The 27822-nt window shown below is 45.5% G+C and overlaps 2 protein-coding genes across 3 annotated transcripts in view; one reads left to right on the top strand and one right to left on the bottom strand.

Annotated features, from left to right (window-relative positions):
• Positions 1-27813, bottom strand: part of LOC135805090 (synaptonemal complex protein 2-like) — a 43313-nt gene extending 15500 nt beyond the window's left edge. For both annotated transcript variants that reach the window (XM_065319083.1, XM_065319084.1), the window contains exons 1-16: positions 27136-27813; positions 26853-26984; positions 25374-25491; positions 19983-20068; positions 18350-18377; positions 16093-16178; positions 15255-15343; positions 13292-13326; positions 12895-13037; positions 12588-12643; positions 12412-12457; positions 12008-12106; positions 11595-11655; positions 10756-10854; positions 803-852; positions 31-135 (exon numbers count right to left, since the gene is read on the bottom strand). In XM_065319083.1, coding sequence (XP_065175155.1) covers positions 31-135; positions 803-852; positions 10756-10854; positions 11595-11655; positions 12008-12106; positions 12412-12457; positions 12588-12643; positions 12895-13037; positions 13292-13326; positions 15255-15343; positions 16093-16178; positions 18350-18377; positions 19983-20068; positions 25374-25491; positions 26853-26984; positions 27136-27162 — 1260 coding nt within the window. In that variant the 5' untranslated portion in view covers positions 27163-27813. The remainder of the gene's footprint in view (positions 1-30; positions 136-802; positions 853-10755; positions 10855-11594; positions 11656-12007; positions 12107-12411; positions 12458-12587; positions 12644-12894; positions 13038-13291; positions 13327-15254; positions 15344-16092; positions 16179-18349; positions 18378-19982; positions 20069-25373; positions 25492-26852; positions 26985-27135) is intronic.
• On the top strand, positions 4365-11127 carry LOC135805092 (uncharacterized). The gene is made up of 3 exons (XM_065319085.1): positions 4365-7990; positions 8677-8761; positions 10370-11127. Exons 1-3 carry the CDS (start codon positions 4942-4944, stop codon positions 10602-10604), a joined length of 3369 nt encoding a protein of 1122 aa, XP_065175157.1. The 5' UTR covers positions 4365-4941; the 3' UTR covers positions 10605-11127.
• Positions 27814-27822: the final 9 nt, after the last annotated feature.

The raw sequence follows: 27822 nt of genomic DNA, 5'->3' as shown, positions 1-27822 counted from the left end.
GTGGGGGAGGGGGGACTATTCTGTACTTACTGCACTATTGACAGGACTTTCAGATATAGTTGTTTTTCCACCACTGATTAGCAGTGAAGCAATGGCCACAGACATTCGATTGACCCTTTTCTTGGCCAAGCCACTCTGTTCAGTGAAGAGTCACAAGAGCAGTCCATAAATAAATGAAAACATTACCACAGTAGATCATGGATTGCTATAAATGCTTGCTTATCACAGCCACTGCGCAATCAAGATAAACACCCTGCCTCTGTTGTAGCTTCTCTCTCTCTCTCTTTTACTACCATTAGCTGTTCAGCTTCCTTCTGTTTTGCACTTGTAGTTCCAAGTGTACACGTATGTCCTATGGCTGAGCTAGGAAGAAGTTCCTTTCCGTATCACATATACCGGTACTTGTATGGGCTACCCGAGGAGTGGATTAACTCGTTAATCATGATCAACCGGGTGGTAATAAGCAGAGCACATGATACTACAGTGGTCAGATGCCAGGTGACATCCGACCTCTGGATCTCGGCTTTCACTGTGCATGCTGTGACCATGCATACGATGCACAAAGTACAGTCTGTGAACAATCCCTCAATCGCAGAAAACATAGCAGCAAGGCATGTGCATGGGAACCAACTTCCATAGGTTCAATAGTCATGAGTTCATAAGTGACAGTGAGATGTGCATGAAGTCCATGGGGTCAATGTAGAATGCATGCTCAGTTACAAGGGTCGGGTTCTGTACTACTGTAACTTCCTTCCTTTGCCCCTTCAGGCATAACTTTACTACTGGGCCCAACCGTACTCACCTTTTCTAGCTCCTTTCCAAAGACCTGATACAAAGCTGCTCTCGGATCATCTGCAGCATTTCAGTCAAGGCTCAGCGTACTGGACATCTGCTAGGGTAAGCAAGTCATACTTCCAATATTCCTGCTAGGATTGAGTCTATTGCATGGAGGCTCCCCACTCCTGTCATTATGGCAATGCCATACTACCATAGTGTAACTCGTATACTCTCAGCACTCAAAGCACATACTTGTAGTTAGGTAAGTAGTTATCATTCGTTCATTGTCTCACAAGGAGAAGAAGAAGACAAGGCAGTGTGAGTATGCGCACAGCTATCCATGCATTCCTACGGTGTACTATTTATGTGTATACAAATTACGTGTCATAAAGTAGCCATGCTACAATAGCCTACTGGGTAATACGGAAGAGTTCCTGCCGATCAATATAGATTGTGTTCTATGGCTATTATCACGGTTGATGCTATGGGGACATTTTCCTTATTATGTAAAGTGGTATGGGTGATAGATCTCTTTAGAGAACAATAGTGTTTTGCTAGCACACATGTTCTTGTGAAAACATTAATTCTATCCCACGAATGCTTAAAACAATTCTCCTGCACAATGGTACATGGTGTCCATTATCATCAGGAGTCGACTGTTGCCAAATTCAAGGACGGTCTACTGTCGTGGACATGGAAATCCGGTCGCACGTCTAGCGGCCCCAGGGCGCTGGCCATGCAGCCGTGAGTATGTGTAGATCTACGGTACACACATTCATGCATGCATTGCAGTGCGCTGGCCACATCGGATCAACATGTGCACTGCATGCAATTGCCCATTTCACAAGCAATGATGCATTGTGATGTGAAGTGGAGATTGTATGAGGAGCAGAGAGCGGAGATATATATATATTATAGCAATGATACACTGTTAGCTCGAAGCTCCGATATGCAATGTTCTGTACACACTGAGGGTACCGGCCCTGGTCATTCGACTGGATTTCCATGTCCACGACAGCACGTAGTATAAATTACAACAATTGAATTTTCACAGTTTGAGCAAATGTGGAGTGTGTCTGCACTGCTGCTTTAGCCAGGAGTTATTGTAACAAACCAGGAGCTTGCAAGATAGGAAAGCACTAGTTTGACTTTGAATGGAAGAGAACTGGACTCTCCAAACTATGCCAGTACAATGCAGGCTAAGTTCTGATCCAGCTAGGTCACTAGGAACTGAGGTGTCACAGGACCAGCCCCAGGGCCAGAAGACACCATGACACTTTCCACTTTCAGACCACTGCAAAGTGCAATGGCACTTGACACGAAATATTTGTGGATGGCAGATGACATAACTAATTACTTGGAGGCACACAAGGATCTCACAGACTCATTCCAGTGATAAGGCAGCATGCAGTACATTCCACACTCACACGGTGAGCACTAATTACTAATTAGCTGAATCCCATACATGCAGTTCAGTGCAATACTAGTACAGTGGAGATTGGATATAACGACACTCATTGGGGAGAAAGCAAAATGTCGCTATATTCGATCTGTCACTAAACCCGATCTTCACATTAATTAAGTATGCAATATGTACATCAGTACGAAGTAGTGGTTGCGACTTCGGCGATGATTTGTAAGAAAGGTTTGCTCCCCACACCGGAGCTCGCGCTATTCCGCCGAATTTACTTGACACTTGTACATGTATATCAAAATGACAGAAATGTATTGTAGATATACATGTACATGTACGTGTACATTAGTGGTGAAACGAATATTCGATGCAGTGCATGTACATACATGCACGCATTCTTGTAAAACTATTTTTACTGACAAAAAACATACATGCACGCCGAACACAGTACAGTGCAGTGCGTACAGCCTGCCTGTGACTTTGTACTGCATGTTTGCACGTGTATGTGCATACTGGACTGCCAATGTTGCACAGAACATGTATGAACTTCAAAGTAGCCTTATGTAGCAGTGCATTTTATGTGGCACTACCGTTTGTCATACCTAATAGTAATGACAATATCCATCAAATGACTGAGAGGAGGGCATGTGATGTCATCTGTGTTACCAAAAGAATATTCGGTCATTCGTTCGTTAAGCCAAAGAATATTCGGCTGCTAGTTATTGACATTCGTTTCACCACTAATGTACATATACATATGGATAACAGATGTGTATGACTGTACATGTGTCTTGCATGCATGTTCAAGGACAGTAAAGTCATCCCGCACCGCTGCACTGTGGCTACAATGTGCAATGTAAAGCACACATAATTGAGTGACCCGGAGGTCCGGGCACGTGGCACAGCCTTTATACCATGTTCCAGACATGCCAGTCTGCCTGATACAAGAGGAAAGTCGTTATATCCGATGTATTTTCACTGTTTTTAAGGTCTTCGGGCACCAAAAAGTGTCAGTAAATTCGATTTGTCGTTATTTTCGAGGCCGTTATACCCAATACACCACACCACCACATTGCGCTCTTGGCCGATCCGTTATACCCGATCTATAAGGTACAAAAAGGACTTGCTAAACGACTTGGGCAACAGAATTGTGTCGCTAAACTCGATTTGTCATTATACCCAAGGTCGTTATATCCAATCTCCACTGTAATAGCATTGTCTCTGTACATGGTGTATACCTGGGAGGTATGAACATGGATCATGGATGGGAATCTGCTCCATTGCATATTGTGCACAATCAGGGGGGGGGGGGGGGGGGGGGACTGGAGCTACTAGTACAATCATGTACATGCATGGTACATGTATGGTAACAAAATGATCCATCTGAAGTAACTAACTTTGTTTTGGGCAGGCGTGCTGGCACCTCATATCATGTACATTGTATCTAACATCAGCAAGATTGCACTATTGCATGTAACTAACTTATCAAATCAGGTGCTGCTACAGTACTCAGTCGACAACTATTTTTACACTGCCATTCCAGTTGCAAGCCACTGACATGGGGACTTGGGAAGTTAGTTAGTTGGGTGATTCAGTTACTAGTATTATCAATGATTATGTATGCGCGATCTGATCTCAGGGAACTGTCACATGACAAGAACTGTACCTATGATTCCCTTCATTATCCGGATCCCCTCTACCATGTCTACTAGTACTACTACTAGTATACTGCTCCAGCCTCCAGCTACTGGCTGTGGTGTGTACCATGGTGTACTTGTATCCCTTCGAACTTCGACTCTGGAGCTCAGCTGCTGCCAGTGCCAACAGCGGTCACCATGACTGTATACCGGTAGATCTACCAGTGTGACGCAGGATCATTGACCTACCGTACTAAGAAGTAAGATCATAGCTAAGTAATACTAATACTAGTTACTAGTACACTGTCATGTATAAACCATTTACATTTTTATGGTGCGGTTCCTCGTTTCGACGACGGCGTCGAGAACATGTACATACCGTAGCCAGCTAGCTCCGCGACAACTATCATCTTTCGACTTTCATAAAGGAGTTTTGTAGTCCGTGATCCGTGACGGTGCAGTGGTGCCCAACTGCAACAGCGGCCAGTGTGGTGTAGAAAGTCGGATCGCGAGTAGACCCAGCGGCGTGGTCCCGGAAAAAGGCCGATCGGGACATGACATCGACACTGCACTGCTCCATCTACTACATAGGAGCTTCGAAGACTGATCGATTTGGAGTTCGGAGACCGAGTTGCACTCGAACTGGTCGACCAATCACTTGGCTGCAGCCTGCAGGCACCCGTGTAGATCTACGGATATATGTACGTACTGTGCTATGCCTACACTACAGCTGTATCATCGTACCAGCGCCCGGTGTGACACAAGGAGTTAGGTAAACAACTCACACTCTGTGACTCTGTCACTGTCGACCGTTCCTGTCACGGTCCTACACGGAAAACTAGGCGCAGGTACTGAGGTAGTGCAAGGCCAACTGAACTCATAACAATAATCAGTTCCGAACTTCGCGCACAGAAAACTAGTAAGTAAAGAGCCTTAGCAGTGTGCTTTCACCTCAGGTCTTTGACTGGTCTTGCCGGCAGTTGGCTTTCCGGAGACGCGAAGTTCCGACTTGGATAGGTCAGGAGCAAAGCAACACAAGGTGGAAGACTTGTATTGAACGTCCAAATAGGAGCAGTGCACTCTTCCTGGAAAGTGTGCGTGCTTCTCGGAATAATGCGGCTTCGATCACCGGCCGCTCTGCTGCTTCTGCTGACGATAGCGGTGACAGTCAGGAGAGCGTACACTACCGACAACATTAAAATTAATGAGGTAAATTCCCACCAACCAGGTGAAGACACATCCGAGTACATCGAATTGAAAGTATCTGGCGGAGCTCGAGTGGATACAAGCAATGCTACAAGTACGACTCCTGAAGCCGCTAATACTAGTAATACTACACTCAGTGCATTGTATGCATTGGACAATTACGTCATTGTACTTTACGACGGTCGCACTGGACTATCGTATAGGTCAATTTCCTTGAACGGATATCGGACAAACGGCAGTTATTTTGTAATTGGTATGACTGAAGTAATTCCCAGCCCAGATCTCATTATTGAAGGAACGTTCCTGCAGAATGGCGACCAGAGAGACAATCCCGATGCAGTCGCATTGTACTTGGGAACAGCAGAAGAATTTCCGCTTGGAACCCAGGCCCATAGCCGAAGACTAGTGGATGCAGTTGTCTACAACAAATTCTCTCCCAGAGGAAATCCATTTCTGGAGAACACCCTGTCACCTCTCAATGGCATAGTGCATGAAGTGGATGCGTACGTATCTGGTGCATTAGTTGACTTGGCCATTAGCAGGTGCCCCAGTTCATCTGTCCCATTTGAATCTCTAATCCTCACTCTACCTACACCTGGCTATGAAAACAACTGTACTGCATATAACCCAGCTGGTGCCAATGATGTGCCATGCCCTGGGTTCCCCAGCGACACCAAGATGCAGAATCCATTGACTCCTCCCGTTGTTGAAAGCAGCATTGTGATCAATGAACTCAGTGCTGACTCGCCACAGCTGGACACAGAAGAGTTTGTGGAGCTGTACGATGGAGGTCGAGGAAACACCAGCTTGTCAGGCATTACCATAGTTTTCTTCGATGGATCCTGGCCAGACAATCGTGCCTACTCTGCAATTGATCTGTCGGCATACAGAACAAACTTTGAAGGGTATTTTGTCATTGGCTCCGAGCAGGTGTTTCCCACTCCAGATCTAGTTGTGTGTGACCATTTCATCGGCAATGGTCCAGATGCGGTGGCACTGTACTCAACCCTATTGCCTAATTCATCGGAACCAAGTGCTTGGTTGAATGAATCTGTTCCAACAAGGAGTGGTTTGCTGGATGCCATCGTATACAGCCGGGGTAGAGAGGTGGACTCGGAGCTACTTTCAGTTTTGTTGCCCGGCCAGAGACAACTTCAGGAAAGAGATCTTGTCAGGCGGAGCAGTAATATTGAGGTGTCACTGAGTCGATGTGAATCACTGCGGCGCCTGCATCAAGATGCTTTCCAAGTTACTACAATCACTCCCGGGTCACAGAATAACTGTACACGTAGTGGTACACAATCACCTACACTGCTTAGTACTCTAGTCCTGTCTGAAGTACTCCCAGGATCATCTATTAGCTACATTGAAATTTCTGATGGCGGTGTTGGGCTCATCTTACTGTCTGGAGTTTCTCTTAAGATACGAGTGGATGATACCATCTTTGTAGTAGACCTGTCGCAGTACAACACAGATCTAGCTGGTTTCCTTACAGTGGGCTCTTATCCTGATGCTGACGTTGTCACTGCTCCAATGTCTTTTGGAAGCAGTGGTTCCATACAAGTACTGCAGAATGGTGTATCACTGGATGAAGTGCAATACCGGACAACTGCAAATGGCAACAGAGCTCACTTGTATGCCCCTGCTGGATTTTCACTAAGCCGATGCTTTGGCACAGGGATAGCGGTGCAGTATCAAGGCGCTTTTGTGTCAAGCCAAAGGACTCCAAGGGAGCCAAATCTCTGCGGGAATGTGTCCATCAATGAAGTCAACGCCATCCCGTCCACTAGCTCTCTTGTCTCTTCCCAATTCATAGAACTATTCAACGACAAAGGAAACGAAATTCCTCTAGCACAATACACATTGGTGATTACCGATAAACAAGGGAGAACGTTGAAAGAATACCCCTTGCTAAACTTTACTACAAGCAGCTCGGGGTTCTTCTCACTGGCGACCAGAGCTGTGCTTGGTAATTCAGCTCTAATCGAATCCTTTGATCCTCTATCTGCAAGACTTATCATCCTTAAACGGTACCCTATGGATGTACCTGTAAGCATATTCACAATAGCTCAATCTGACACTGGGCGAGAAGTCAATTCGATCGTTGATATGAGTGTTAGTACGTGTTCTAATTATTTCAATGGAGATGTGAGGACAGTTCTTGCAAGACCAACTGCGGGACTACCAAACGACTGTGGGAGTAAAGTCAATTACCCTACTCCTTCAAACATGCTCATCAACGAAATTGATGCCAATCAACGAGGGCCTATTGATGCAGCAGAATACATCGAGCTACGTGGTGAACCAAACTCACCCCTCGATGATCTACAGCTCGTCATATACCAGGGACTGCCGACGCCGACTATTTCTGCTGCATACACACTTGAGGGGTACACAACAAACTCTAATGGTCTTTTTGTCCTTGGTGCTGAAGGTTGTAGATGCAGCCGTGATTTGCAACTGCTAAGCAATCTCCCAGATAGAACCAGTGGTATAGCTATTTACCAAGTGCCGCCTTCCTGGATAACTCTTTCAGCACAAGCAGCCCTTCCTCCATCTGAGTACTTGGTGGATGCAGTTGTCTACCATGCTCGCAGACTTATTCAGCAACAACCTGAGCAACTTCTTGATCTTCTGCTGCCATGCCAGGAGCTTATTGTCGAGAGAACGAGGTTTTCCCTTTCCAGATGTCACTCGTCTCAGCCTCGGAATACATTGGCATTTGTCAACACCGGTACAACGCCGGGTGCTCCGAACATCTGCCCTGCAGCTTCACCCTTGCCTTCAACCACTACCAATGTCCCCTGCACTAGAATACCAACAGCAGCACCTACAACATACCATACCTCCTATGTGGATACAACAGGCACAACTGTGACCCCAACTGTCACGAACAGTCGTAACACGGAGATGGCGACCCCGAGCCAAAGTCAACACCGAGCGCAATCTGAAAGCGGTAAGCCATCATTATCAACAAGGTTATCATCCATCTCTATCTTCACAGAGTTACTGCAAACAGTATCTTGCTGGGCTGTGTGACAAATTACAGGCCTGTTACCATGTTTTTTCCTGGGTTGCACATATTGTTGTTGTTGACAGCATCAAACGGGGAAAACAGAAAGTGTCTTTCGGCCCTTGCCTTCATCTGCCTGAAGCTATTTACCTTGGGTATCTACAGTCGACTCCACTTATAACGAACTCGCATATAGCGAACTTCGTGATATAGCGAACCATTTGTCCATGTCCCTGTTTGAACCCATACCAAATTGACCCTTTGTAGCGAACCCTTTTCATTACGAACCATACCTTGAAGTGCCACATGTACACCAAGTGTACTCACACAGTCATGGGCCACTTGCCAGTCATGACTTTCTGTTTGCATAGTGTGAGTGCATTTCTGCTATAACGAGCTTCGGCCGTAATGAACTAATTCTCCTGCACAATGTTGTTCGTTATATCAGGAGTTGATTGTATCTACATTGCACTAAATGAATTTTCTGTGCCGGTAGTTTCGATTCACACCTATTTCATGTGGTGCTCCTAACTTTGGTAGAGTTCTTTCTAAGGTTAAAATTCACCTGTACGTCCAACTGGTCTTTACAGTCCTTTACTGGGTATTCTTGATTCTTCTTTCTGCTCCAGGAGGTATTTCAAGCGGTGTGGTTGTTGCCATAGTGCTCACTTGTGCCGGAGTTGCTCTTTTGGCTTTGATACTTCGTCTACTCTGGTAAGCCTGGCTGTATCATGGAATCCACCTATTGTGGAAGTCCCACAGACTGTAATACTGGTTTTTCAATTACGCTTTGTCTAAAGTGCTTGAACTTGAAAGTTAGGAGGACACCTGGGGTTGGTAATTTCGTCCATGCAGGATTATATTATGCAAATGCATTTGAAATGAGTCGGTCTTAGCAGTGGCCAGAATTCATTTGTGGCCAGGAAAACTCCACACTCGCAGGGTGAAAGCTGCGAGGTCGAACAGAAAAGACTGTGCCGAGCCGTGATCAGGAAACGCTGAGTTCTACTGACAACATTGGTTAGCTAGGAGCGGCAACATCGTGTAGATGCCAGGACTCCAGTTCACCAGTATCTCACGGACATATCTTGGTCGGCATGCACCAGCAGATTGAGAAAAATGACTAAGATGGCTTGGAGAAAGGACGTCTTCTCCTCGTGTCTTTCCCGGCATCAAACAACAAGATTCTCTTCAGCACTGGCCCTTCGCCGTACAGACTAGACCAGGGATGAATCGTAAAATATTTTACAACTCTACTGTACATCGCTGTACATTGATCAGCACGAACTCGGGTGCATAGCCGCTATGACTGCACGAATGCTGGCCTGCGCGGCAATCGCCATTTTTCAAAATGGTGGTCGACGCTTTTTGAATTTTGTATGGTCGTGGTGAGCCCTGAACTAAAAACGAAGGATGCTGAAGGCCTCAGTGGGTGTCATGCATGTAGTGCAAGTCATTTCTGTACCCCAGTTCTCGTTTTGAGACACCCGATTGCATCATATTTCTGTTAGGCATGACTAATAGTGTTAAAAAAATGTTTTGTAGCATTAGTATTTTATGTAGAGTTCGCAATGCAAGCACCCACTTCTGCGAGTGTGGTTTGCGAGCTACATCTTATACACTGGGCATGTACATGTATGTCTCTAGCAGACGTTACAGCATAATCTTAAAGCACCCCCTTCTACTTAGGATTGGTTCTTAGTTGTGTTCCGCCGGTTCCCAGGGTTCTGAAAGAAAACGGCATGCAGAGGGTGGGGGTCACATAAACACTGGATGTAGCCTGGATTTGCACCTGTAGCCTTGGCAAAGGTAAGGGAAAGTCCGTTTTCTGTGCTGAGGTCACATGCATTGAGTATCCTGACCTCCCACATGATGCGGCACCTACAGTACAGCCACGCGCCGAAGAACGCCACAGTCTAAGTTAAGAACGACAGTGTTGATTTTCTGGCAACGTTTGGGATACATATGATCCAGTACAAATTGTTTCTATAAAGAAAAAAGAAAAAAATTCACGGTTCGCGTCAGACTCGGCTAGAGGCCGAGTTTTCCGCATCAGTAGGAACGCCACCACCCATCAAGGATCAAGGTGCAGATGCAGCTCCTAAAGCGGTGGGAGATGAGTAGATCAGCTCACCAGCAAGTGATGGGATGAGCCTCATCACTACTAACGCACTGGGTTTCGTAATCTCATTTGCCATCTCGATGTCTCCTGCATGCTAATTATGAGCTGCAATGTTAACCTGTAATGCTCCCCATTTAACATGTCCAAGTAATTTTTGTATGGTTTTACATGTCCTTGTGTCTGTCTAATCGGTTTCATAGGGCCAAACTGAAACGAAGCCCATGTCCAAGCAGAGGTCTGGGCCAGGCACCCCGTCAGATTTCAGTTCATCCCTTCGACATTGCCCCGTTACCTCCGACAGGTGCTGACGGTGATGATGTGGCATTCATGAAGCTTGAGGAACCACTCTCCGGTAGGAGTGAATCTAATGGCGAGATCCTAGACTACGACACAAATGAAAAAGTTAGATCAGACACGTTCTTTGGTAACGCGTAGAGCTCGGTGTTACGACTATTAGAAGAGCAGCCCATGACAACCCACGTGAATTGATGGCAGTGTTATTTTGTGGTGGCTCACCTTGTGGGACTAGTTTTGGTGCGAATACCATACACATACAGACATAGAGCTATGGCACATTTGAGGATACACTCCTTCTTCAAGAATATCTTGACCTGGTGGCTGTTAGATATGTGTGTCAGGGCTTCCGAGAGCTGGATAGTTAGCTGATGACCTTCATTGATTCCCTCTGGAACATATACAGTTATTAGGGGTAAGTTATAGGCAACCAGAAGTTTCAAAACCTGAGAATTATTATGCCGTTGGCTGCATTGATAAAATTGAATTGAGTTGTGCTTTGTGCTGAAGAGTAGCTGCCTATGCACTTGCATTTTAACCAATCCGAGGCTAGACCCTTACGAAGGTTTGACATTTTCAACACTGACTCTATTGGTTTTCAATTTGACTTTCCGTTTTCTGGTAGCATTCCTGCATTGAAATCAGAAAAGCTTGTCTATCTAAAGTCATGAGTGTTCACTGGTGACGTTCTGTGATGCATTACATACCTTACGTTCCCAGTGCGTTACCAGAACACAGTTACTCATACATATTCAGGGGCAGATCTTTTTAACATTTTGGGTTCACTTCCACGCTGAACTGGAATGACTCATAAAATCAATCACGGATATACATATCACAATGCACTTCTAGCATGATGGAGACCATGCCGATTGGGTGCAAGCTGTTGGTAATCTTGTCGGCTATACCAACTCTCCAAATTTGATGAGCATGATGTGGTTGATAGCTCTCCCCTCCCCAACAAACACACACACACACACACACACACACACACACACACTCACGCACACACACACACGCACGCACGCACGTGCACCAAGTCTGCAGCTGACATTTCTGATCACCTAACATGTGCTACCATTGTATGGGGATCCCGTGGGAATTCTAGTGTGTACGTCAAGATGCGCTTACCAGTCAGGTGAAATGATTTGACATTCTCTTTGCACACAGCTACCGTATCCCAAACATCACTCTAAATGTCACGAGAGCACAAGAAGCCAGCAGATAACTAATGAAACAATGCATGTAAAGTCGGACAGCAGCAGGTGAGATAGCTTGGGCAGTTTGCTAATGGGGACCAGTGGTTCCTTGAACCCTGGAAAAGGAGGTGCACCCTCAATATTCTTTCCGAAGACTTGTACTTGGTTATGCACTATGCCTGTGTGACCCATAGCGTACAGCCTACATGTAGGGCGGCAGATTGCCCTGTGTGCTCTATACGAAGCACGTCCAGGATTGCTGCATAGTAATCGTGTAATAGCCGGTCACGTAATCAAGCTTATAGCCAGATCAAGCTGAGAATTGATATCAACACGGCCACTCACCTCTACAGCCGTGTCTTGGATAAATAATGTCATGGACAGACTTCTTGGGTTGAAATCCACCCAGAAGTCGCTCAAGCCTTTGTCTTTTGGTCGCTGCAGCTGTTAGTTGTCCAGTTAGCAGCAAAGCGGAACACAGAAATGAACCAGAAACTTCAACTGGCTTCCATAACAGAAGTGTATTACAGTGGTGTCTTATGAAAGATGTGTTATCTGGGTCAAAATCATCCGGCTTATGCCCAGATGACCAAAACAATAGCACTTGACCTGAAAGTAGATCGACTTCACAATCGCTGAAGATGTACATACCTCAACAAACATGTCATTTGCACTATGACCATGATTCTGAATATCACCCTAATCAGCCTTGACTGCATGGGACCATGTAAGGCTTCCTTCCAGCTTACCTGAACGTCACCAACATAGGCTGAACAGCACGGCAGTGTAATAACCCTGTCCGCAGTGCACAGAGGTATCGACAAGGCAAACAAACCGAATTAGGGATACGCATCTGATGGCATTTTTACTGGGGTGCTCACATTCACACCGGGCGAGAATATTCAGAAGCAACCTGTTAGCATACCTTTTGCTGCTGTTCGCCATAGAGCCATTGAGTGCATTGAGAAAGCGCCTACAGTCCTGAATGCAAGAACGTCAAAATCAGCAGGTCAGAGTAGTAAGAGGATTTAAAGAAGGGAGAGAGAGGGGGGAGAGAGAGAGAGAGAGAGAGAGAGAGAGAGAGAGAGAGAGAGAGAGAGAGAGAGAGAGAGAGAGAGAGAGAGAGAGAGAGAGAGCTATCCCAGGCATAATGAGCTAAGAAAGCCATTAGGAGTTGTACTATAATTGTACCTTGATACCGTAGTTCATACAGCCTTTTCCTATTTACCTACCGGTTCAAACTCCGTATCCTTGATGCTCAGGAAGTGGCCAGTTATGCGTTCATAATGGAAACAGTGACTGCCCAATCGCTCTCGCTCTTCCCGGGTCGTCAAGCGGAAGATTCCTTCTACAAATCCCATCTGGAGTTCCATATCTGCAAAGGAAAGCGTAAAAATGGTTCAATGTACAACACTCCAACAGGTACAGTCACATAATGCCGAGAACTCAATAGCAAGGACACACTATGCTTCTCTACCATTATGACATCAGCACAAGAAACAGGAACTTCAGCCTTTATTATAAAATTCCCAGCTACTTTAGCTAGCACTCCCCGTGCAATACAATGGGTACATTACCCGCCTACTACATGCACTACTATTGCTCCTAACAAAAAGTTGCCCAGCTTACCTCCCAAAAGAGAAAGTTTCTGGCCCATGGACAGTCTGGAGGGACATAAACATTGGAACACATGGTGATGATTTGTCAATCATCCATAATTGTATGGCTTCTAAAGCGGGATTCACAGAAGCTTTTTTGCGATGCGACACGCGATGCGACAGACGCGAAACCGGGAAAACCCCAAATCGCAGCCATGTCACACCCCACGCAACTGCCGCAACTGGGCCATCGCAGGCCATCGCAAAAGTTGAGCTTGGCTCAACTTTTGCGATGCGACAAGCGATTTGGCGTACGATTTTGACCTTTTCTACAGCAAAGTTGTACAAAGGTTCAAGAGTTGCTTATAAATTTGTACAGTCGACCTACCCTTATAACGATATTTGCGCCACACCAAGAAATATTGTTATAAGGGTAATATTGTTATAGGGGTAACTGGTTCATTTCATACACATACGTCATAATGCATGGATTTTGTTCATTTATTACACTCTTCACAGCATAAACAACTGACATACATGCACATTATGTGCACAGCAAGGTGCCCACTGGTGCCCCATTGCATTTCGTCATGTCCCAACGACTTATCAAGTGAAGCTTGCCCTACCTGGATAGTAGGCTCTACATATTCCCTGCTAGATATTGTTATAAAATGGAAAATGTCGATTGGTCAGCCCATTTTATATCGTTATAGGGGTAATATCGTTTAGCAATATTGTTATAGAGGTAAGGCATTGTATGCACTAGTCAATGGAGTGATTTGGTTTGGCAGAAAAATATCGTTATAAGGGTAATATCGTTATAGAGGTTATCGTTATAAGGGTAGGTCGACTGTACAAGTTGTACCAAACCGCGCGAATATCATGGTGACGTAACCAAATCAGCAAGACTTTGTCGCATCGCTGACTTCTTCTGTGAATGGTAAGAGTCGCATTTCGCGAGTTCGCATCGTACGCGTCCGTCGCAGATCGCGTCGCATCGCGTGTCGCATCGCAAAAAAAGCTTCTGTGAATCCCGCTTAAAGGGGAAGTTAAGGCAAAAATTAAAATTTCACCAGTTGTAGTCTTCGGGGTGCTGAGTCGAATGATCGTGGTCCGAGGAAGCTGAGACGCTCCCTTCCTACTTGAATCCCAATCGAACTCGCGTACTTCCACCGAAACTGGGTGACTGCGCCCTACTAGATGGGGATTTGTATGCAAAATGTCACTAAAGGCGCCATTTCGTTCTTATAAAAGCATGGATGACCGCGATTGGCCGATATGTTGTAGTCTTTTGGACGCTGAGACGATTGGTTTTGGTCCGAAAAGGCTGCGATGCAGCGTTCCTCCTTTATTCCCAATCGAACATGGTTGAACAAGCGGTCACGTGCTCCTGCGTACACCAGTCACCTGGTCACCGTGCCTGCAGGGTACAACTTACTAGCCTGTTTGACCTTTTTTGGGTGCAGTCCTGTCACTCGAGTTGAACTCGAGTTGAACCTTGGTGTGAAAGTTGTCGCCTGCTGGCGTGGTGACCAGGTGATTTGGGCACACAGGAGCACGTGACCGCTTCTTCAACCATGTTCGATTGGGAATAAAGGAGGAACGCTGCATCGCAGCCTTTTCGGACCAAAACCAGTCGACTCAGCGTCCAAAAGACTAAAACATATGGGCCAATCGCGGTCATCCGTGCTTTTATAAGAACGAAATGGCGCTTTTAGTGATATTTTGCATACAAATCCCCATCTAGTAGGGCGCAGTCACCCAGTTTCGGTGGAAGTGCGCGAGTTCGATTGGGATTCAAGTAGGAAGGGAGCGTCTCAGCTTTCTCGGACCAAGACCATTCGACTCAGCACCCCGAAGACTACAACTGGTGAAATTTTAATTTTTGCCTTAACTTCCCCTTTAACCGTAATGTATCTGATAACAAAAAAAGCCCAAGAACAGTAGGTAATAGCACTCATAGTACAGGGCAAGTCACGGGGTGGTAAGCTTACAGGCTGCTCTTGACGCCTTGATTGGCGCTCAGGCTGTGCAAGGATGGAATTGGGCAACACTGAAGCAGAGAGTTGACAACTTTCATGCCCTACAGGAAACAAACAAGCAATCGAATTATCATCTCAATTTACGCTGTTAATCTTGTAAGTGCCATCCTGTGGTAATTATTGTGCTACAGTCAGACCTCGCTTATCCGGTCCTCGTTTATCCGGATCCCTCGCCATCCGGAAGAAAATAGTTGGTTACAAATGTACAGCATATGCCATGCTTACATACAGTATGTGTGTTCGATTATCCGGTTCCCTCGCCTATCCGGATATTTTTGTGGAAAACGGATGTGTGCGGTTATGCGAGGTCTGACTGTATAAGAATACCAATACCGCTCCTAAACACTCCCTGAGAAGTACTGATCTTGGAATGTCCTGCACCTGGGCTCACGTACATAGCACCTAAGTTAGTATCAGAATTTAATCTTCATGTAAAAGTACATGGCGACGACTTGGGCGATACTTATAAGAAAGAAAGGTGCGAGCTTGATTGTTGCGAGTAACCGACCTTTAAAAAAGTACACAGTGCACTACTAGTCCACAGATTGAGTAGTGTACTCGTAAATAGAAGAACAGAGTGATAAAGCCATTCCACACATTTTAGATTGCACCTTTTCTCATTTCATAATTTCTGTGTGTCCTTCAATATCTTTCTACTTTAAACATTACAGGTATCCAAACAAATGACTGGACTGTTCAAGCCATGCTTTTTTCTGAACAAAAGTTGTAGTGCTTGACCTGCTGAATACAGTGTACGTGGTTGATATGCTATTCTAAAACACACTTTTACCTCGACTAGCGATGGGACGCAGTGACACTCTTGGCAGCTCATCGTCAATAACTTTGGAACAACGCTGTTTCTGAGCAATTCCTTCCCTAGAGTGGACGAGAGAAAGTATGTGTAGATGATACTAGTATCGCTCTGTGCGGAACCACATTCAGCCAGATACATATTGTTAGTAAACAACAACGAAGACTGCAACTAGAGAACCACTGGAGCATTCGCTCTTCTATACTTGATGGGAACTCATTGCTATGGTAAAAGAGCGGAAAATACAAATAGTGAGTATTGTACTGTCTTAGTATAACACACTTATTACAGAACTAAATATTGCGACAGAGCTTTCGGCCATATTTTCAATTCATTGCATTCCCAACTCATCACAACCACGCGCTCTTCAGCCGAACCATACAGACACCAGCAAGGACACTTCCGTTGAGAGATAATAATTATTGCTCCACGCCTCTAGACAGCTGTTTCGCTCCCTGTCGGAGCTCATCAGTAGAGGATGATAATGATGATAATGGAGGAATGATCATTCTTATACACCAGAAATGGCGCAAGTGCGCGCTTTCCACATATATCAATGGCATATGCAAGCTGCTAAAATGGTAAAGTGTGAGAACAGCGATAAATAATCATAGTACGCGCTCATTGGTGGAGAAACACACCACACAGGCGACGAAAATCTTACGCGGAATAATGATGCCAAAGGAAAGTACATGTATGTTGATTATTATGATGTTGCAATGTCCATGTATGCAGGCCAGCCCAGACTCACCGCCGAGATCCCCCAACGCGACAGGCTCGGTTGCCGTTCAGGATTCACACCGACCTGTCCGCCCGTCAACAGGATCGACAGCGGGAGGCCCCACTGATGCCGATGTCGATGCACACCAGGAAACTTGTAGTCGTGAGTGTGATACTAATGGGTCCATCGGCAACCACTGACAAACGAGAGGCCAGCTGGGGCATTCACTCCAGTCAGGGATGCTTGGTCGACGCTTCGTATCAGCAGCTCAGCTCATTTTGATCAAAAAGATGTTGCAGATGTGTCTTGCTTTTCTCCTTCCTTCTTCACCGACTCGTCTTGTCATCTCTCCTTCTTTCTTCACCGACTCTTCGTGTCCACTCTGCTCTGCCACTAACGGCGCATTAAAACTTCAGAACTAAATATAATAGTTCTGAAGTTTTAATGCGCCGTTAGTGGCAGAGCAGAGTGGACACGAAGAGTCGGTGAAGAAAGAAGGAGAGATGACAAGACGAGTCGGTGAAGAAGGAAGGAGAAAAGCAAGACACATCTGCAACATCTTTTTGATCAAAATGAGCTGAGCTGCTGATACGAAGCGTCGACCAAGCATCCCTGACTGGAGTGAATGCCCCAGCTGGCCTCTCGTTTGTCAGTGGTTGCCGATGGACCTATTAGTATCACACTCACGACTACAAGTTTCCTGGTGTGCATCGACATCGGCATCAGTGGGGCCTCCCGCTGTCGATCCTGTTGACGGGCGGACAGGTCGGTGTGAATCCTGAACGGCAACCGAGCCTGTCGCGTTGGGGGATCTCGGCGGTGAGTCTGGGCTGGCCTGCATACATGGACATTGCAACATCATAATAATCAACATACATGTACTTTCCTTTGGCATCATTATTCCGCGTAAGATTTCGTCGCCTGTGTGGTGTGTTTCTCCACCAATGAGCGCGTATTATGATTATTTATCGCTGTTCTCACACTTTACCATTTTAGCAGCTTGCATATGCCATTGATATATGTGGAAAGCGCGCACTTGCGCCATTTCTGGTGTATAAGAATGATCATTCCTCCATTATCATCATTATCATCCTCTACTGATGAGCTCCGACAGGGAGCGAAACAGCTGTCTAGAGGCGTGGAGCAATAATTATTATCTCTCAACGGAAGTGTCCTTGCTGGTGTCTGTATGGTTCGGCTGAAGAGCGCGTGGTTGTGATGAGTTGGGAATGCAATGAATTGAAAACACTTATTACAATATGTTATAACTTATTTTAGGTATATTTAGAGTCAAAGGTCATTCTGACTAGGTCATCATGTAAGAATAATCAGGTACAAAGGGCCATTTGTGAGTTTCAACTTTCAACGATGCTCAATACGGGATAACACCTAGCATCGCTGATAAAATGTGCCCCAGGATCAATTGTCAATGGTTATATTCATGCTGATCTCCGACTCCTTCAAATAATGGTATCGCTCACAATGATCACAATGGCAATAGCGGCTAGTTCATACCTTTAGCATCAGCAGAATTTGTCAGCATCTATCACAAGGAACATTGAACACGAAAAAAGCAGATCACATGCCTTTAGGAAGCCCTAGGGTGTGTTTGGTTGGTACGATCTAGAACAGGATCGAACAGCTGGCGCACATGGAGCAGCCTCATGCCAACCAAACGGTACTCCAGAAACAAAGCACATTTTTGTGAAAAAGTGTGCCAAACTTGGTGCATTCTTCTAAATGTGTACGGGTCACCTGGTCACTTTTTTGTACGGCACAACGAGTCCAAGCCAAAAGCGTATGCACATGATCATTTGGGACCAAAATCGATGTTCCCGCCAGGTTTCACTGTGAAAAAGTGAAACTGCTCGGTCTGATCCAGTTTCGAGACCGGATCAAGCAGAACATGTTTTGGCCGACCCAGAACAGGTGCAGTCCCAACCAAACGCGCTGTTCCGGTGAATCCTGTTCTAGGTTGTATGAACCAAACGCGCCCCTAGACCCAGGAGATTTTCTGTTGGGAAAATTTAACCTTGATTAGCATTGAACAAATTGCACTTTCCTCTAACTGCATAACATACGTGACACGGGAAGAAACCACAACCACACATTCATACAACACTCCCTTGCCTTAAAAGACTGAAACTGACAGAGTTAATTGGAAGCAGCTGCATATGATATCAAAATCAAACGTCCTAAGACCCCATCCTAACCAGGGATGAGTGGCACAGACCATTGCCACAATGCAGACAACAGCCCAGTGGAGCTGCTGGCTCATGGAAGGAAATATTAGGGACCTTTCGCACCCCACGTACGGATACGAAACGAATGCTGATTCGTCACCTGGGTTCGAGGATTCGTCAGAGTCCCTGCGGAGAGCTCATTTTCACGAATGGAAGCCTCTTCATTCGTGGCGCACTCCGAATCCGTCAGGTACACATTTATTTGGCCAGGTACACATGTTTTGCCAGGTACACATTTTTCCCTTGATTCCATGATCCATGCACATGTGCGTGTAAATACCCGTACGCCATGCTACCGGCCGTATTCGTAATTGCCATGCACATTTGCATGACGACTTGCGAAACCTGAATCTGTTTTCAACGAAACGATCACGAGCCGAATCAAACTTTCGTTTCGCATTCGATTCGTAGCAAATGCGAAAGGTCCCTATTGTCTCCATGGCCTGATCAGCAGTTGCTTTCTTTCCCTTACCTGCATCATTCACATCAGATGCTACTGATTGCAATCTCTGTTTGTATAGACAGTTGCTGTTGCGTATCGGGGAGGCTGGGCCCCTGACGCCTGGACAACATGTGCGGGTGCACAAACGTTGCCATGGTTGCTATTTTCATTTTACTTCTTCCCACTCTATTTTGGGTTGATCTGGGTCTAATACAAGTAGGGAACAGCGTGATTCAGTGTTCGGTGTATCTAGAGCATATCGGACTTAGTAGGCTCGAGTACGTCTATCCATAGTTTTGAAACGTGTTTTAGCATCCAATGCCAAGCTTTGTAGTTTTGTGAATGGGTCAGTTCTATCTATATTCAATAAACCGGGGAATATGCATGTGTTTCATCAGTTCAATGTGGCGTGAATTTAATACTGGCATTGGGTAAATACTGATTAGAAGCCTAAGTGACTTACCATGACCCTATCATAGTATCCGTAGAGAAGATCTTTCCTTGCTTTTGCAACAAACTGATCATCCGGCTTCGTTAGCGTTGCCAAGACTGATGGGTACACGAGTAAATGTACATATAAATACACACATAGATCTGTTGACAAGCCACATGCAGATCTATGAAATGCTACACTGTATCTATATGACTCAATTGTAAATTACGAATCCTTTCCATAGTTACCCCTCCTTACATATACTTTTTGAAGTACTTTGAAGTATTTCCTGGATAGTCATTTAGTGCCAAATTAATGCCTGTGTGGTGTGTTTGCATCGATGGAGAGCATCAGAGCCCACCATTCATTAGTTCAAGGCAAGTGCTTCCATTACTATGATCTTTAACAGGAAACTTTATGTCTTTCCCTCACAACTCAAATGAACAAAGGTGCTGGAAAAACAATCATCTGCTCAAGATTTTGGACATTAGTGTTGTGTCGGACCTCACAGACACACAAACAGTTCATAGAGTAGTGACGGACAAAAGACCATGTTGTTATGACGCATGCTCAGTATGATAGAGAAAAGAGGAGTCATCATATTATGAAGTATGACGTATACATAGCAATCCTCCCCCACAAAGCGGAGGTATATGGAGCAACAAAGCAAGCAGAAATATGTACAAAGGCATGCAATCAATATTTGCTGACACTGGGACAGTGCTCATAACAGAATGCATTATAGAAAATAAATTATGCGGACAAACATGCACATGTGCCAAGAGCACTGTCTAGATTAATGTAATTGTCATGCACAGCGAATAGACTATGCAGAGACCGGTACAAGGAAATACATGCACATGCGAATAGAATGATCTCAAAAGTCCAGAATCAGTATTCACAAACCAGGCCATAATCCACATTACAAAAAGTGTTCGGTATCAGTCACGACTGGTCAGCACATGTACTGTACACTTAGCCATCACGATAACGCAACGGTTTACCAACATTTCGACGGGGCTGTGTACGCTCAGGCTGTTTCGGCAAACTATGAGGAGCCGGCGCAGCCGACAGATCGGGCGTTATAGGTGCCTGAGTAGAAGGTGCTGTTGACTGAGCCGGTGTTTCATCCGGCGGCGTAGATGTCACAGCTGGTGGTACCGACATAGGCGGAGTCGGCACAGACGATGAATCCACCACTTCAGCTGGAGGTTGCAGACTGGGAATCATTGCACCCGGGATGGAACGAGGCCGTAATTGATTCCGATGGCGTTTCCACACCACTTCGTCAACCTGAATACGGTAATTCATGGGGCTGACAATACTGAGAACGACGCCTGGTACCCACTTCGACCCATAATTGCTGAAATTCAGTGCATAGACAGCATCACCAACACTATACTCGGGAGTATTCGAGCAATTCTGTTGAAATGAACGCACTTGCTGATCCAAAGCGGCTGCAGTAGTCGGATGTAGTAGATCGTACCTTGTTCGTGGCTGACGATTCATTAGTAGAGTTGCAGGTGACTTGCCACTCACCGTAGGTGTAGTGCGATGAGTGAGTAAGAACCGGTACAAGGCAGAGGACAAATCAGTCTCTGATGTCAGGAGCTTGACTTTAGATTTGAAATGTCCCACATAGCGTTCGGCCAAACCGTTAGTGGCAGGATGCCCAGGTGCCGTGAGCGTATGCACGATGCCATTACTGGATAAGAATGACTTGAATTCTGCGCTCGTGAATTGGCTGCCATTATCTGTGACCACATGCTCCGGCAAGCCAAAAATAGCAAAATTAGAACGTAACATTGTAATTACACCCTGAGTAGTTGCAGATTTCATTGGTACGACATCAATATATTTGGAATACGAGTCCACCAATACAAGGAACATAGTACCCAGAAATGGACCCGCAAAATCCAAGTGTAGACGTTTCCATGGCCCAGCTGGCCAGGACCAAGAACCGTGGTCCTTTGCTGGCTTCTTGGCATTCTCCTGGCAAAGCCTGCATAATTTCACGGTATTCTCAATGTGACTATCCAGACCAGGCCACCATACATATTGCCTAGCCATTCTCTTCATACGCACAATTCCGGTGTGCTCTGAGTGTAAATCCTGCAATAGAAGGTGTTGTAAGGAATTCGGAATAACCACACGAGAATCCCATATCAGTACACCATTTTGTACAGTAAGCTCAAATCGCCGTGAGTAGTAAGGTTGCAATTTGGTATCAACATTAACAGGCCACCCAAATTTTACGTATTGCATAACCTGAGTAAGAGTAGGATCCTTTCTAGTTTCCGTAGCTACTGTATCTGCAGTGAGAATATTCTCCGTTTCAAAGTGTAGGATTTCCTCCGTAACACTCTCCTCAACTGATGGTACATTCATGGTTGGTTTACGTGACAAGTAATCAGCGAAAATGTTCTCTTTTCCCTTGACAAATTCAAGCCGGTAATCGTAAGCGGATAACACCAAACGCCATTTCTTTAAACGGGTTGATGTAAGCGTAGGCACTGCATTGTGTGGATCAAATAGTGAGAGCAACGGCTTATGATCCGTTCTGAGTGTGAACGATTTGCCCAATAGGTATTGTCGAAACTTATTCGCACCAAAAACCAAAGCAAGAGCCTCACGTTCGATTTGTGAGTAATTCTTTTCCGGAGCGGTAAGAACCCGGGAAGCATAGGCTACAGGACGCAAGAAACCATCCTCATCCTCTTGTAGCAACACAGCGCCCAGTCCGAAACCTGAGGCATCGACTTGTAAAACCACATTCTTGGTCATGGAGAAATGACTGAGCATTGCATCGGTACTCATAGCATTGCGTATCTGTTCAAATGCCTGTTGTTCTGTGGGACCCCAGTTCCATTTAGTATCCCGTTTTAACAGAGTATAGAGTGGTGCCATTTGCTCAGCAAAATGTGGAATAAATCGCCGTAGATAGTTAGCAGACCCAATGAAAGATTGCAATTCCGCTACGTCTTTGGGTGGTTTCGCGCTTTTCAATGCATCGATCCGTTCATCTGTAGGTTGTACACCACGCGCTGATATTTTGTGACCCAAGTAGACCACAACATCCGACATGAATTCAATTTTGCTGTGTTTCAATTTCATGCCAGCGTCCTCAAGTCGTTGTAAGACTCGCCGCAAATTCTGTGCGTGTTCCTCATCCGTCTTCCCAGTGACAAGGATGTCATCGATATACACGACGCAACCCGGAAGACCCGCTAGTAAATTTTCCATGGTTCGTTGGAAAATTGAAACTGCTGAATTTACTCCGAACGGTAATCTAGTAAATTCGTACAAACCACGGTGTGTGTTGATAGTAGTATAGACTCGGGATTCTGGTGATAGCTCTAGCTGATGGTATGCTTGGGAGAGATCCAGTTTAGTGAACCTTTCACCCCCACATAGCTTGGTAAGCATTTCGTCTAGTGTTGGCAGTGGGTGGTGATCCATTTTGGAGCATTTGTTGATGGAAACGGAGTAATCACCACATACCCGGATGGAGCCATCAGGTTTTCTCACAGGTACTGTAGGAGCTGCCCAGTCTGAGTGCGTAACTTTCTGAATAACACCGTCCCGTTCGAGCTTGTCAAGAGAAGCCTCATACTGTTCCCGAATATGAAAAGGTACCGAACGAGGTTTGCAAAACCTTGGCTTCCCATCATCCACATGCAAGTGTATCTGAACGCCATTCATTTTTCCCAATGTCGAGTGATCGAATAGTGCAGGGAACTCTTTCTGAAATTGGTCAGTACCCAGGGTACGATGGACCTTCTCGGCTAACATTTGTTTCCAGGGAAGAGTGAACACGTTAAGTAAATCACGACCCAGTAAGGAGGGACCCTCAGTTGCAACAACGCGTACAGTAACAGATTCAGTTTTCCCGTTAATCGTGACAGGTACTGGAAATTCCCCAATGCATTTAATTTCGGCACCAGAAAATCCTCTGAGAATGACTGTAGATTTCTGCAATGTATTCAAATCGCCATTGCACTGTTGAAAATCTTTCTCTGTGAGTATCGTTACACCACTGCCTGTGTCGACCTCCATTTCTACAGTCACACCATTAATTTCCACAGGTACGTACAGAGGTGCATTCGATTTAGTAGTACTAGTAGCATTCACACATTCAGTATATACATGGTACATAGGAACGCTCTCACCATCATCAGAACTGATCGTCTCCTGGAGTTGATGACAATCTTGCTGGCGTTTCTTGGACAGACACACCCGCTCCAGATGGCCAGTCTTGTGGCAGTGTCGGCAGCGAGTGTCTTTGTGCTGACACGCAGTGGCCAAATGGCTGGCGGCACCACAACGATAACATGCCTTAGACTTAGTAGTGGGTGTTTTGGACTTGGACTTTGACTGAAATTTGTGCTTGTCCGACGAGTGCCTCGTCCGCAACTCGTGCACTCCGTCATCTTGGACTTGGTCCCTGGCGCTCCCACTGGCCTGTAGAGTACGAGCAAACAGACCTGCCGTCTCCTCCGTCAACGCCAGTTGAAATACGTTCTGAAATGACTTTACGTCGTCGTCCGGCTTTGACAAAATAAATTTGCGTGTGTCTAGATCGCGCAGCCCAGCCACAAACTGATCACAAAGAGCTCTGTCCAAATGATCGCCGAACTTGCACTCTACAGCACAGCGCTGGAGTTTATGAGAATAATCAGTAACACTCTCCGAGGGCCCTTGAACACATTGACGGAACTTGTGTGTCGCCGTCGTCCGTGAGGTTTTCACCTTGTAATGTACTTTCAGCTTGTCAACGATCTCAGAGTACTTGAAATCCGTCGGGTTTTTTGGCAAGCACAGGGTCTTCAACGTCGAGTAAACAGTCTTCGACAGTAGAGAAATAAGGTAAGCCGTCATGCGCTTGTCAGCTTTCGCCTTATCCGCGTTTGACGCACTGGACGCCAATTGTCCAATTTCATTGGCAATGAAAAAAAAATTTAGTCTTTCCTGGTATTCCTCAAAGTCTCCGCCGTCGAACGGCTCTATCGTGGCCTTTGCCATGATGCAGAAATAGCACAGCTACAGGTAAGTAGCTAAATACACAGTAAAGTAAAACGACCAAAACAAATTCATCCCAACTTCGTCGCCATTGTTGTGTCGGACCTCACAGACACACAAACAGTTCATAGAGTAGTGACGGACAAAAGACCATGTTGTTATGACGCATGCTCAGTATGATAGAGAAAAGAGGAGTCATCATATTATGAAGTATGACGTATACATAGCAATTAGTCTCAGAATAGTACTCATATGTGCACTCCTGAAGGACCAAGATATCTCTTGTAGAAGCCACAAGGACTGGAAGTGGATTTGCCAACATTGACCCCTCTGGGATACCCCCGTCTCTCTCTGTGCCACAGTACAAGCTTTCAGGAGCCTCTTACTGGCCGGTGCACCTACCTTTCTCAAGTAGCTCGGTCAAGCCAAGATTCAGCCATTTCATTATCTCACTATCCGTCTGATCCAGGTACTGTATGAACTGCAGACATATCCTCACCTCATCATCACTAACCCGTTCCTACAGATAGCAGAGAAGACAGATGATGTGAATTATAAAGTGATCCTGCACTATGTGAAGCCGGCCAGTGTATATAGTGCAAAGGAGAAACCCATATGGGATTTCGCCTACTTGCTGCTGAGATGCGTAAAGTAACAATATGTACAATACACAGGTAGCAGCTCACAGGTGTTCAGGATATGTACCATAATTCCACTCCATCAGTTGTTGCTGCTCTGCGCAGAGTTGAACTGCTGTGCTAAACTGACAATATCTTATACCATAGTCCATTCGCCAAATCGGGGCACCTGATACACTAAAACTAAAAGTACCGTATATTCTCTATTATAAGCGCCGTGCTTATATTTTTCCGACACCCCTCTACCCCGTGCTTATATTGGAGACCGCGCTTATATTGGAGACCGTGCTTATATTTTTTCAACCAATGCATCAATACAGAGTGAGAAGAAATACATGCTAGATATCATGCATGCAGCATTGATTTCCACCAAGACCGTGCTAATAATAGAGACCGTGCTTATAATGTTTCGAAAGGTGCTCACAGTGTGCTAGTATTAGAGACTGTGCTAGTAATGGAGACCTGTGCTTATAATAGAGAATATACGGTATGTACCATCTTGACGAACTCTCCATGATGGCCCAGGATCGAGAAGCTTGGAGAGGCATGCGGCATAGCGCACGTGCGGGCGATCTCTAGCCGACAATGATGAACAGCAGTGGAACCAGGTGTTGCACGATAATCTTAATTGTGTCAATGCATATTGTACGCGATCTGTCACAATTATGTGTCTGAAAAAAACTCTTTGCACAACTCTTGATCAATTTTCACCGCATTCACTTCATCTCAGGCTTTTACAAACAACGGCTATCATATTTCTGACCTATAGAAGTCATCGACTTCACTATCTTGAGTAAGAATGAAGTGAGACTGTGAAAAACCTATGGGCCCAGATTTGGCGAATGCACTAAGTAGAGTAAATCACAAAGGGCAAGGAAAGGCACTAAGCTATGGGGATTGGTGCGGCTCATGCCACCGAAGGAGAGAAGTGCTATAATCAGTATGAATATTATAATTATTATTATGGATTTGCGCTGCTCCATAGTGGAGACAACATCTAGCTGTTATGTTTAGCCCAGTCAACCCTGCCTCTCCTCTCTCCTCCAAAGTTCCTGCCTTAGTACTAGTAGTAACCTCACACCCATAACTGGGCATTTGGGAAATTGTCATTTTCACACTCTGATTCCCATGCAGATTAAGGTACTGGAAGCAACACATCTGGCCTCATAGAAGGCAACAATGACAGCAGTCACTTCCTGTGCAAGCAAATCATGTGATTTCGAAGCAATAGGCATACGATTACCTCTTCAAGAATGGTGGCGATCCGCACTAGAATTTTCCGGACGCATTTCGTGTTAGGATTGCTACCCGGCTTTTCTTCTATGTAAGTGCGTAGTCGCCGAAAGAATTCGTCCGATGACTTGCTTTCAGCGATCTTTGCACAGAACGTTGGAAATGCCAAACAATCCAAAAACAAGACTAGTCGAGAATTTCAAGCACGTGATGAGTGTGATGGTGCGAAGATTTCGGGGAACCCGACAGAGGATAAAATACAACGAATTTGGTTCGTGCCGTTTCGATCGTACCTGGGCAATTGTGGCAATAGCCGGCATATTTCCTGTGAGCAGTTTCCACAGTTTCCACTCGTCACTTCTAGCTCAATAATATCTAGTGAAGGGATAATTCATGTCTGCAACCAATGGATTCAACAAACTGTGTCGTCTTCTTGTTCCACCTCAACATTCACTCGTGCTTTTTTTCGCATGAGAAACTCCTCTGATCAGAGTGAAGAAATAACTCGCCTGAACAAACACTCCCCATTTCGTTTCGTCGTCGATGCATAGAAACTACCCGTAGACAACAAGTCGTGTAGTCTGTGTAGACCGGTCGTCGCTTCAGTGATCATGGAGTGGAGATAGGAGAAAATCAAAATCAGCGTGGGGAATAGAAGGGTGCAAAGTTCAGGTCATGAACTGTGCACCAGTCTGTGTATGCTAGATGCTTTGACAAGGATCGATCTGTAGATACTGTAGATGGTGCAGTAGGAAGAACTGATCGATTACTTATCGGCCTGAGTCGGCTAGGCTGAGGTAACACCGGTGGCTCTTCGTTGCTTCGCTCTTATCTGTGTATTATTAATCTGTCTCCCGTGCTTTGCATGACTCTAACCAGTGGGTATGCAGTAACTGTTTGGTTGGCTCTTCCTGCTGGCCGTATCCCCAAAAGACACCTACAGATCCAATTGCTGAATAGGCCCGGGGGATAAGTTATAC

Source organism: Sycon ciliatum, chromosome 1 (assembly GCF_964019385.1).
Source record: "Sycon ciliatum chromosome 1, ocSycCili1.1, whole genome shotgun sequence".
Taxonomy (NCBI): Eukaryota; Metazoa; Porifera; class Calcarea; order Leucosolenida; family Sycettidae; genus Sycon; species Sycon ciliatum.
Note: the sequence above shows the minus strand (reverse complement) of the source record. Positions and strands in the feature narration are given on the sequence as shown.